This window comes from Chrysemys picta, chromosome 1, assembly GCF_011386835.1.
Source record: "Chrysemys picta bellii isolate R12L10 chromosome 1, ASM1138683v2, whole genome shotgun sequence".
Classification (NCBI taxonomy): Eukaryota; Metazoa; Chordata; order Testudines; family Emydidae; genus Chrysemys; species Chrysemys picta.
In genome coordinates, this window is record NC_088791.1 from 272,120,637 (window position 1) to 272,133,896 (window position 13,260).

General features: G+C 45.5%; 1 protein-coding gene across 1 annotated transcript; it reads left to right on the forward strand.

Moving 5' to 3' along the window:
- Positions 1-10,572: 10,572 nt before the first annotated feature.
- On the forward strand, positions 10,573-11,993 carry LOC122174811 (protein p13 MTCP-1-like). Its single transcript, XM_042861661.2, has 3 exons — positions 10,573-10,754; positions 10,878-11,063; positions 11,640-11,993. The coding sequence occupies exons 1-3, from the start codon at positions 10,659-10,661 to the stop codon at positions 11,682-11,684; spliced, it is 327 nt and encodes a 108-aa protein (XP_042717595.1). The 5' UTR covers positions 10,573-10,658; the 3' UTR covers positions 11,685-11,993.
- The last annotated feature ends 1,267 nt before the right edge of the window (positions 11,994-13,260 follow it).

Sequence of the window (13,260 nt, forward strand, 5' to 3'; positions counted from 1 at the left end):
GCGGCCAGCACATCCCTCGGCCTGCGCCGCTTCCCGCAGCCCCCATTGGCCTGGAACTAAACCATAATAGTCTGTATATCCCAGTTAACCCTTTGACGACTACTTTACTACACTATGCGCTGTTCAGAGTACTAGATAGTTGCTGCCCCAGAGAGCTTACAGTCTAAGTAGACAAGAAAGGGATGCAGGGAGCAGAGTACTTGTTTGCAAATATCACAGTTCAAGGTTGGTTTGTTTTTCCCAAAGAGGAGTAGTGCTTTTGTGGGAGGGAGGGGGGAGTTTTGTTGGGAGAGGATTAGCTACACAGGAAGACAAAGGAAGGAGCGGGAGGGACAGTGCAGTGGAGACGAGGGAAGCATGACGTGAAGTGACTCTGAAGTGAAGAGGTTGGAGCAATCAGCACAGGGCACAAAATGAAAGTGAGATGGTTATGCTTGGAGTATGGTTAATACCCGCAGATTTTGCACAGCAGTTGAAGATGGGGTGAGTGAAAGAAGCAGATTAACTGAAGTGCCAGACTACAATTTCTGTGAATTTTTTTGTATTTGAGCCTTAGTCAGTGGGCGGGGTTATCAAGAAGGCCAGAGCTTTATAAAGCAGTGTGCAAGCGATCAGGGAGCTTTGCAAATAGGGGCTGCTAACGGGGAGTATCGCTAGGGAGTTTAGAAGGGGAACGGGAAGGGGGCAAGGTTCACTTGCTGTCCTTTAAAACCTGTAAACTAAACTACATTCAAAACTTCTTGATTTAAACAAAACCCTTTCATTAACTAGGTAGCTGCAGGAGACAATGCAGGCAGAAGCCCAGCAACCGAGTGGGGGCTACCCAGTTTATTGTGCTGAGTGCAGCATGTATGACTACCTGCCCTGTGGGCGGGTGGCGTATGTGTGCATTCGGTGCAAGGAGCTCCTGGCCCTCAGAAACCACGTACGGGCTTTGGAGGCCAGGATGGCGGAACTGGAGGAGCTAAGGGAGGCAGAGAGGTATGTTGATGAGGCTTTCCGGGACACTGTAGAATTGTCCCACCTCTGGTCAGACAGCCCCTGCACTGTTAAGGAGGATGAAAGGCCCAGGGAAGCAGAGCAGTCAACGGGAGCAGAGGGAAACCTTCCCATAGTTGGGACCCTCCTTCAAGACGGTGCTGGGGTTGCCTCTCGCACTGAGGTTACCTCTCCAGGGGAGGGAACTCCAGTCACTAAGAAAAGGCAGGTGTTAGTAATGGGAGATTCGATCATTAGAAACGTAGATAGCTGGGTTTGTGATGACTGGGAGAACCATATGGTGACTTCCCTGCCTGGTGCGAAGGTTGCAGATCTCTCGAGGCATCTGGATAGACTTATGTGTAGTGCTGGGGAGAAGCCGGTGATCGTGGTACATGTAGGTACCAATGACATAGGGAAGGGTAGGAGAGACTTCCTGTAGGCCAAATTTAGGCTGCTAGGGAAGAGACTGAAATCCATGACTTCTATGGTGGCATTCTCAGAAATGTTCCCAGTTCCACACGCAGGGCCAGGTAGGCAGGCAGAACTTCAGAGTCTCAATGCATGGATGAGACGATGGTGTAGAGAGGAGGGGTTCCGATTCATTAGGAACTGGGGAAGCTTTTGCGATCGGGGAGAGCCTATACATGAGAGATGGGCTCCACCTAAACCAAAGTGGAACCAGACTGCTGGCATTTAACATTAAAAAGGTTGCAGAGCAGTTTTTAAACTAGGAGATGGGGGAAAACCGACTGCTGCAGAGGAGCATGTGGATCAGACAGAGACTTCTCTTGGAAGAGAGTCTATTGATAGAGATTCTCTAAGTTATAGTCAGGAGCAGAGGATGGAAGAGGATAAAGTAGGGGCCAGATCAGATGAGAAACATTCACATAAAAAAGAATCAGACACATCTGAAAAGGGCAGACAAATATACAGTGACAAGTTTTTAAAGTGCTTGTACACAAATGCTAGAAGTCTAAATAATAAGATGGGTGAACTAGAGTGCCTTGTGATAAAGGAGGATATTGATTTAATAGGCACCACAGAAACCTGGTGGACTGAGGACAATCAATGGGACACAGTCATTCCGGGTTACAAAATATATCAGAAGGACAGAACAGGTCATGCAGGGGGCGGAGTGGCACTATATGTGAAAGAAAATGTAGAATCAAATGAAGTAAAAATCTTAAGTGAATCCACATGTTCCATAGAATCTCTATGGATACAAATTTCATGCTCTAATAAGAATATAACATTAGGGATCTATTATCGACCACCTGACCAGGATAGTGATAGTGATGATGAAATGCTAAGGGAAATTAGAGAGGCTATCAAAATTAAGAACTCATTAATAGTGGGGGATTTCAATTATACCCATATTGACTGGGAACATGTCACCTCAGGACGAAATGCAGAGACAAAATTTCTCGATACTTTAAATAACTGCTTCTTGGAGCAGCTGGTACGGGAACCCACAAGGGGAGAGGCAACTCTCAATTTAATCCTGAGTGGAGAGCAGGAGCGAGTAACAGGACCGCTTGGAAATAGTGACCATAATATAACAACATTTAACATCCCTGTGGTGGGAAGAACATCTCAACAGCTCAACACTGTGGCATTTAATTTCAGAAAGGGGAACTATGCAAAAATGAGGGGGTTAAACAGAAATTAAAAGGTTCAGTGACTAAAGTGAAATCCCTGCAAGCTGCATGGACACTTTTTAAAGACACCATAATAGAGGTCCAACTTAAATGTATACCCCAAATTAAGAAAACAAAGTAAAAGAACTAAAAAAGAGCCACCGTAGCTTAACAACCAGGGCCGGCTCTGGCTTTTTTGCCGCCCGAGGCAAAAAAGCCTCCCGCCCCCCAACGGGGAGTGCGGCCATGGCGAGCCCGGCCGGGGCCCCGCTCTCCCCGACCAGCCGGAGCGCCGGGGGCGAGGGCGGTGAGCCTGCCACAGCTCCGCTCCCCCCCGGCGGCTGGAGCGCCTGGGGGAGGACGGCGAGCCCAGCCGCGGCCCCGCTCTCCCCGGGTGAGCGCCGCCCCCTCCAGGTGCCCGCCCCAAGCACATGCTTGGAGGGCTGGTGCTGGCCCTGTTAACAAGCATGTAAAAGAAGCAGTGAGAGATAAAACGGCATCTTTTAAAAAGTGGAAGTAAAATCCTAGTGAGGTAAATAGAAAGGAGCATAAACACTGCCAAATTAAGTGTAAAAATGTAATAAGAAAAGCCAAAGAGGAGTTTGAAGAATGGCTAGCCAAAAACTCAAAAGGTAATACAATGTTTTTTAAGTACATCAGAAGCAGGGAGTCTGCTAAACAACCAGTGGGGCCCCTGGACGATCAAGATACAAAAGGAGCACTTAAAGATGATAAAGTCATTGTGGAGAAACTAAACAAATTCTTTGCTTCAGTCTTCACGGCTGAGGATGTTAGGGAGATTCCCAAACCTGACCCGGCTTTTGTAGGTGACAAATCTGAGGAACTGTCACAGATTGAAGTGTCACTAGAGGAGGTTTTGGAATTAATTGATAAACTTAACAGTAACAAGTCACCAGGACCAGATGGCATTCACCCAAGAGTTCTGAAAGAACTCAAATGTGAAGTTGCAGAACTATTAACTAGGGTTTGTAATCTGTCCTTTAAATCGGCTTCTGTACCCAATGACTGGAAGATAGCTAATGCAACACCAATATTTTAAAAGGGCTCTAGAGGTGATCCCGGCAATTACAGACTGGTAAGTCTAATGTCAGTACCAGGCAAATTAGTTGAAACAATAGTAAAGAATAAAATTGTCAGACACATAGAAGAACATAAATTGTTGGCCAAAAGTCAATATGGTTTCTGTAAAGGGAAATCGCGTCTTACTAATCTATTAGAGTTCTTTGAAGGGGTCAACAAACATATGGACAAGGGGGATCCAGTGGACATAGTGTACTTAGATTTCCAGAAAGCCTTTGACAAGGTCCCTCACCAAAGGCTCTTACGTAAACTAAGTTGTCATGGGATAAAAGGGAAGGTCCTTTCATGGATTGAGAACTGGTTAAAAGACAGGGAACAAAGGGTAGGAATTAATGGTAAATTCTCAGAATGGAGAGGGGTAACTAGTGGTGTTCCCCAAGGGTCTGTCCTAGGATCAGTCCTATTCAACTTATTCATAAATGATCTGGAGAAAGGGGTAAAAAGTGAGGTGGCAAAGTTTGCAGATGATACTAAACTGCTCAAGATAGTTAGGACCAAAGCAGACTGTGAAGAACTTCAAAAAGATATCACAAAAGTAAGTGAATGGGCAACAAAATGTCAAATGAAATTTAATGTGGATAAATGTAAAGTAATGCACATTGGAAAAAATAACCCCAACTCTACATACAATATGATGGGGGCTAATTTAGCTACAACGAATCAGGAAAAAGATCTTGGAGTCATCGTGGATAGTTCTCTGAAGACGTTCACGCAGTGTGCAGAGGCGGTCAAAAAAGCAAACAGGATGTTAGGAATCATTAAAAAGAGGACAGAGAATAAGACGGAGAATATATTATTGCCCTTATATAAATCAATGGTACGCCCACATCTTGAATACTGCATACAGATGTGGTCTCCTCATCTCAAAAAAGATATCCTGGCACTAGAAAAGGTTCAGAGAAGGGCAACTAAAATGATTAGGGGTTTGGAACAGGTCCCATATGAGGAGATTAAAGAGGCTAGGACGTTTCAGCTTGGAAAAGAGGAGACTAAGGGAGGATATGATAGAGGTATATAAAATCATGAGTGATGTGGAGAAAGTAGATAAGGAAAAGTTATTTACTTATTCCCATAATACAAGAACTAGGAGCCACCAAACGAAATTAATGGGCAGCAGGTTTAAAACAAATAAAAGGAAGTTCTTCTTCACACAGGGCACAGTCAACTTGTGGAACTCCTTGCCTGAGGAGGTTGTGAAGGCTAGGACTATAACAGTGTTTAAAAGAGAACTGGATAAATTCATGGAGGTTAAGTCCATTAATGGCTATTAGCCAGGATGGGTAAGGAATGGTGTCCCTAGACTCTGTTTGTCAGAGGGTGGAGCTGGATGGCAGGAGAGAGATCACTTGATCATTACCTGTTAGGTTCACTCCCTCTGGGGCACCTGGCATTGGTCACTGTTGGTAGACAGGATACTGGGCTAGATGGACCTTTGGTCTGATCCAGTACGGCCGTTCTTATGTTCTTAATGTTTATTTTATCTATTCTTGATCAAAACATGAACAGGAGGAACTAAACATGTAAATATAAAAAGACTAACATTGCCTTTCTAGGATAGCCACTCATTTGTTTTTCTCCTCCAAACCCACTCCAGCAGTCTAACGTTTTCTTCACAGCTTGCAAACCATGATAGGGATTAGCCATACCTTTGGACATAGTGTAGGTGAACAAAACCACCCCCTAGATCATACCTTCTGACAAGGAAAGAAATAAGGAACACTAAACTGAGCCTCCAAAGAGCTCTGAGGGGGATTATTTTTTCTTGGAAATGTTGTGCCTGCTCGTAGCTTTGCACAGAGATAAGTGACTGCACAGGGGGGTGCAAGACTCTACCAAATCAGAATGGTAGTATTTTACACTCACTTAGCACAAATGTAAGTGAGTGGGGCAAGGTCCCTGAAAATTAGACCCTTCATAAACTTTAGAACTGGATTCTAGGACTTGTCTACACTGGGATTTGAGCTACCACTGTAGCTATATCAACACAAACCCTAATGGAAATGCAGACCACTAGGGTAAACTGTTATTTTCACTGAGGCAGATTACCCTTGTTTTGCTTCAGGTGCCTTCCCAGTCCCCTCTTTTGGAATTCAAACAAATTCAAACATTCATTGAGGACATTAATTCTAATCTACTGCGTCTTTCCTGGTTTTGTACTGTATTCATCTGGAGCTATACGTTTTATGTGCCTTTGACCTGGGGGGGGGGAAGCAAGCTCATTGCAAAGATACGTGAACCTTTCACCAAATCTAAGCCAAGTTTCCAGTTTGTAGCAAAACCTGAAAGCAAGTGAGTTTTGAGTGAAAGTTGCTCTGTCTGTGATTAGAGAGAGAGAAAGGAAACAGACACCTGATTTTAGGCAGAAGACAAATATTTAGAAACCACTTCTTTTGAATAGAGTTAAACTGGGATTAAATTTGCCACCTCAAACCTCCCCCTTGTTGCCCAATACAGAATATGGTAGAATTTTTTACACAGATGGAGTTAAAAGGCTCTTAGCCAACTTTATGAGAAGAGAGTGAATCACGGCAAACCCACCTTTGACACTCATATTGTACACTTTGGTGCATGCTGGAAGCAGTTTGTCTGTGGCAACTCTGAGAACACCTGCACAACACTCTTCTTCCTCCAAGCAGACTGTTAACCACTTTGCAGCTCAAGCACTACACCATGTGCCAGTCACATCCCATCACAGGGATCCATTGTGACTTCATTCAAACATCAAAGGTAAAACAATGTAAAAAGGGGCAGTGGTAAAGGGGTTAAAAGATCAAGCTTTGTTGTAAAGATAACAGGAACTGGAGAACTTGCAGCAGATATTCCATGTGTAGGCACTTAGCTTTATGGTACCACCTGTGTCCACTTAATACCTTTAAAAGCAATCTCCTGAACAGAAAATCTGAAGGGGAATTAAGGCCCAATTTTCAGATTTAGGCATCTTCATACAACTGCCATATTCCCCCCTATGGGATACTGAGACACTGAGCAAGGGTATAAGTAGATATTAACTTTTGTAAGCACCAATTTAAGCATCCAAATGTGGAAATCAGATGTTCTGTTACCTCTAAAGCAAGTTGTGTTCCTTACTGAGGGATTTAGCACTTAGAACATGTTAAATGTGGTATGAACATGAATTAGATAACAGATTTGCATCTTTCCCCTTTTCTCTGTCTCCTAGTAGTTTCCTCACCTTTCCACTCCCCCCCCCCCCCCATCTCCTTCTCAAACAGACAGGTCTTCTGCTGCTGAGTTTTTCCATACAGGTGTATCCAGTCTGAGTTACTTTTAGGGTTACAGTGAAGAAACCAACAAAAAAGAAAAGTCAAGTCCCAAGAAAAAAGTACAGTGTGTCCTTCTCTCTATCTGCCTACACCATGGTGGTGGGCCACATCTGGCCCACTTGAGATGTTGATGTGGCCTCCAGGACATAGTCAGAGTGCCTAGAATCTCTGCTTTCATTTCATTTTATAAAAAATGTAAGTTTCTAGTCTTCATAATTGGAAAGAAAAGCTTCCAAATGTGAACTGAGCTCCATAACTGATGCAGTGATGTCTGAACGTGCAGACAGTCTGAAACAGTGACAGCAGTTTGAACTCCCTTGTGCCCTATTAATTTCATTGGGCCATCAGGGCTAAAATCCCTGGTGACATTTCAGTGTTAACATTAACCATGTCAGTGCTGATCAGTTTAGCAGGTGCAATGGGGAAGAGGTTAGGAGCATGGCCCACAGGCAGGTGGCAATTGCAAGCTGCTTCAGAGAAGGAAATGCAGTGAAAAGAACAAAGAAGACAGAAGTTGGGAGAGGAACAGAGAATGGAAGGAGGATGGAAGAAAGAAGAGCAGAGATAGCAGTGACCTTATAGGGCAGCATATTTCCCACTGTGTTGATCTCTCTGTGAACCTCTGTGCTGGAGCATATGTACTCCTAAATTTATACCCTGACCTATAATTTAACATGGAATTCAATCCCTTGCACCCAATGAGTTTGATACCTCTGGGCTAGAGCAATTATGAGACTGAAACAGCTACTGTCTCCTCAAGCAGGCTGAGTTCTTATAAGTCTACAGGTGAGTTACACAGAAAACAAAGACATAATAGTTTTATGACTATATACAATACCTCTTGTTCTCAGCAAGTCCCTTCCCTTACCCCTAGCTGAGTACCAGATCTCCCTGCCACTTGCCTCTGTGCTGCTCTCTGCCTGCCAGTCTGCCCAATCTCAGCGAAACCTCCCTCCCTCCTCCTGGTGCCCAGGCTGAAGGAGCAGTCAGAACTGAACAGTAGATAGAGGCTAGTCATCAGAAGAACATAGGCTAGGGAAGCAGTATGATCTAGTGGCTAGAGCACTGCTTGAGGACTCAAGAGATTTAGGTTCTAGTCACAGCTTTGACACTAGACTGTTAGATGAGCTTGGACAAATCATTGCGCTCTGTGCCTCAGTTTCCCCATCAGTAAAATAGGGATAATAATATTGACTTTCTTTGAAAAGCACTTTGAGATATACAGTGTAAGTATTATTATAAGGTGGCAGATTGGGTCAGGATTAACTCTTCCGAAGTATCCCAAAACCCCACTCTTTTTTCCCTCGTTGAGTAACCAGTTGGAATACCATATTGTCCTAAGAGTTAAAGCTATTACACTTGAAAACTGGGATTACAGTGTCACAGGAGAAAGTAAGAGTAGCAGCTTTAGTTCAAGCACTGAGGCCATGGCAGAGAAAGAATCAGCCAGATGACCTCTCTTTGGTTGCATCTATGCTAGAAAATTGAGTAAATCAGACTGTGCTACCATAAATGGCTGTAAACAGCCAACCTGTTTCAAGCACACCAATGCCCTGTATACATTACCAGCAGTTACGTCTTGCAGTAGCACTCCATGTTGGTTACTTATCCCACAGTTGGTGGCACAGTTACACAGCAGCCACCAGGGTGTTGTCTAATCAGGTACACTTTATTAATACACTAGCAAATTCAAAACACACATCAGGGAGCTCAAACCCCAGCAGCAAAGAACAACTTTGTTTAGTTAAACACAACAGTACAAATTCTAGGTAACCTGACTAGTCTCACACACAAACATATTAAACAAGCAGATATTTATATAATGGTGGAGACAACATTTGTGAAAGTTACTGTTGAACCATTTGGGTAAAACCCCATACCCACACAGAGCCCTATTAACATCAGGGAGACTCCATGCAACTGCAGAATTCCTTTGCAGGATCAGGGCCTAAATTAGTTGCCTTGAAAGATCACATATTTCCTAGAAGCTTTACTCAGCTTCAGTTCTAAACAAAATACAACGCTCTACTTTTTGTTAGTTTTCACTTTATGCAATAACCATTCTTCAGGGTACTAGACTCAATCTGAATGTATTCCTCTTTGCAATCATATGCTGTACAACTGTGTGCTAGAGTTTTTTGCTGAGACCAACAAACTCAGTTTCACACAAGCCAAGTGTCTGTGACTATTAGTCCTGAGATTGCTCTTCAAACTTTATGCCATGGCTACAAATGGTTACAATTAAGTTTTAACTTCAAAAGGTTTCACTAGCAGTAAGGATGAAGAAAACCTAGCTCACCACTATGGAAGAATTACAGCAGGGGCCGGCAAACTACTGCCCAGGGGCTGCATCGGACCCTTCAGACGATTTAATCTGGCCCTTGAGCTCCAGCTGGAGAGTGGGGTCCGGGGCTTGCCCCGCTCCAGCTGAGGAGTGGGGTTGAGGGCTTGCCCCGCTCCGTTCATGCCGGGGCTCTGCACAGCTCCCGGAAGCAGTGGCATGTCCCCCATCTACCTCCTACACGTAGGGGCAGGCAAGGGACTCTGCACACTGCCCCCGCAGCTCCCATTGGCTTGCAACTGCAGCCAATGGGAGCTGCAGGGCAGCACCTGTGGACAGGGCAGCACGCAGAGCCTCCTAGCTGTGCCTCCATGTAGGAGCCAGAGGGGGGACATGCCGCTGCTTCAAGGAGCTGCTTGAGGTAAATGCCACCCGGAACCTGCACCCCAACCCCCATCCCAGTCCTGATCCTCCTTCTGCCTTTGAACCCCTCAGTCCCAGCCCAGAGCACCCTCCTGTACCCGCAACCCCTCATCCCCAGCCCCACCCCAGAGCCAGCACCTCATGCCAGAGCTAGCACCCCAGTCAAAGCCCTCCCCCCAATTTTGTGAGCATTCATGGCCTGCCATACAATTTCCATACCCAGATGTGGCCCTTGGGCTACAAAGTTTGCCCACCCCTGGATTACAGGAAACTCAAACCCCACCAACACAGTGCATGCATGTTTCCTTCTCCCCAGAGCTGTGCTGCTGATCTGGGAGCAAAGTCCCAAATTTAAGGCGACAAGGTGGAAATGCACAGCTCTAGCATTTCAACCAGCTTTGTGTAAGACACACATTTAAAGAAAAGGCTAAGAACACATACATAAAATATAATAAACCTTGCCACACTCTTCATGACAACATTTAAAACAACTACAACGATTAACTACTGCTATACTCCTTGTGTAGCAATAATGTATGTTATATTTTAGAATGCTTCCTCCCAATAGCTGGGTTTGCAGTGGGTGGAGTTTGGGGGGAGGGGGAATCTGAAAGGAAGTATCCTTCTAGGGGTGGAATCACCTGTGGTTGGTTTCAAGGGAAGCAGCCACTGCTGGGAGAGGGGGGTGTCTGCATTAAAGTTTGTTGGATTTTTGTACAGTGTGGTCTTGCCTCATTGCTTTGGATACCCCTGTACTATAATATGTTGCACAGATATAGCATCATGCTATGTTTATATGTAATAATAGATCATTTTCATTTTGTTTATAATCCTTTGGTGGCTGGTCCCAATGGTTTAGTCTAATGGTTGCTTTTTGCCCTGCTTGAGCTTCTGAGCACGTGCACCTGGAGGAAACACCCTCACACTATTCTTTGTGGCAAGGTAGAGGACAGTATGCAGGCTATTCCTCCTCCTGACCGACTATGGGCCTGGTGCCCAGGAGTATACCATGATGAGCAGGGCCAGGTGTGGGTGGCTGTGCTCAGGAAAGTAAGTCAGTTGCTCTGCCATGCACATCTTCCTTTGTTTTGCCCTGGATATTTTGTGTGTTTCATGGGTTCATGTTTTCCAGTTGTACTAGCGCTTTTTTTGTATCTTATATTTGTTCCCTAGGATCCAGAGACGGGCATCCTGTGGGCCAGGGTGCGAGCTGAGCAGGTCCTTCTGGGGGATTCCTGGACTCGGAGTCAGTTCCCCCTCTCACCCCTACCCCATCTGTGGCAGTGGTGCCCTCGTGGGCTCTACCGTGCAGCTGGGGGGATAGGAGAAGATGAATGGTGGCTGGAGAGCCATCAGGTGGTAAGTTAAAGGTTCCAGGGGGAGTGGGAGTAGCTAGAGAGTAATACCATGAATAAATGTGCAGTTATCTCACTAGTCTCCCTGCAACCCAGGGCTGTTTCTTCAACCCCTCTCCAAACAATTGTCACCCATCTTGGCTCTGGTTTAATATCAAAAAGATCCCTAATACAACCATAGAAGAAATCCTCCCAGCATAAGCCTTTGCCTTCCCCTCAGGTTTGGATCTATTCAGAGTTTGTGTCCCCACCTTGCTTATTCCATACTCTCACTCCCTCTAGCCCTGAGCTGTCTGCAGGTGTCTCCCATCTGTCATCAGGTGGTTTAACAAGCAGCAGTGAGTCCCCATCATGCAATGAGTTCCACATGGGCAGTCACAAGTCCCCTTGAAGTCGGTGGGTTGCCTTGCAGGCACAATGCCTAACCATCTCTGAGCACACTGAGGACGGGGGCTTAGCTCATTGAACCCTTCTTCTTAGCCATTTCCCTCCCTGCTAACCAGATGGTTGTGTTAGACAACCTTGATGGCCCATTACATATCTCACTACTTTTTTTTTCTTTTTTCTTTCTCTCTTTCAGGTCTCTGGTGTCCCAGAGATACTTCTCCGCCAACTACACAGATGAGGCCATAGCAAACACCTGAAGCTGGCAGCACTTCTTGGGAGCAGGCCTGGTTCGAGAGTTTAAAATATATATACTTTCTAACTTTTTTCTTTCTCTCATTTTTTTTTAAACAAGGCAACATGAACAAGGATAAAAGGAAGATGCATTTTTAAAAAAAATGTTCAGTAATGCAGTATTAATATAAACCTGTTGTGTTATGAAATGTTTATTAAAAATATAACAGGACCTTCCTACAAATGGTGAAGATGTAGTACTTTATTCCATTGATCACAAAATGAAAGCCATTTTTTGGGGGAGTAGCAAATAAAAACTTTTTTTTTTTTTTTTGCCTGTTTAGATGTCTTGTTCATTATTAGATCCAGGCGGGGAGGGAAACCAAGCTAGAGAACTGCAGAGGACAGTCCCTGCTTCTTTTGGAGCTGTGTTATAACAGTCCAAGTGAGTTGACAGGTCTCTTAAGGGTGGGCTGCCATTGTGGGATAGCAGTCTGAGGACCAATTGAGCTGGTAGAGCAGTGGCTAGTCTAGACAGCAAGTGAACCAATAAGACTGGTGGATAACACAGGGGTTAGTCTTACACTACCATGGTCATTACAGTTGCAACTGCCTGTACATCACTGGCAGCAATCGTAACACACTTTACATACCCACCCACACAACATCAACATTTTCTAGTGCAGTGCTTCTCAAAATTGGGCCGCCGCTTATTCAGGGAAAGCCCCTGGCGGTCCGGGCCGGTTTGTTTACCTGCCGCGTCCGCAGGTTCGGCCGATCGCGGCTCCCACTGGCCGCGGTTCGCCCTCCCAGGTCAATGGGGGCTGCGGGAAGGATGGCCAGTACATCCCTCGGCCCGCGCCACTTCCCGCAGCCCCCATTGGCCTGGGAGGGCGAACCGCGCCAGTGGGATGGCAAACCGCGGCCAGTGGGAGCCGCAATCGGCCGAACCTGCGGATGCGGCAGGTAAACAAACCGGCCCGGACCGCTAGGGGCTTTCCCTGAACAAGTGGCGGACCGGCTTTGAGAAGCACTGCTCTAGTGTAGACAAGAACATGCTCTTTCTGTCCTCCCCTCTGGGGCGATCATCTCAAAAATCTGGTTGCAGCTGGTAGTGTAGCACAAACAAAATCAAATAAACACGTGCCATATATGTACAGCTATGTGTATATCATTTCTGAATAAAAATGCATCTGCACATCATATCAAATCACATGGCAGCTGCTTCACGTGGAGTGCAGTGGCAGGGGCCCCTGTAGAAAGGCAGCTTAGAGCATAATTAAAAAAACACGTTCTTTACTGCTACTGCTGTAGCCCTTCAGTGTAGACACTAGCTCTGCTGAGAGGGATTCTCCCATGGGTGTAGGTAATCCATTTCCCTGAGAGGCAGTAGCTAGATCAACTGAAAAATTCTTCCATCAATCTAACACTGTGTATCTGGGGACTGGGGTTGCCTTGCCTATGCTTCTTGGGAATGTGGATGTTTCACATCCCTGAGTGATGTGGTTATGCTGACCTAATTTTCTAGTGTAGAGCAGGCCTAAATCAATCAGGGGCTGCTCTCGCCCCTTATGACATTTCTC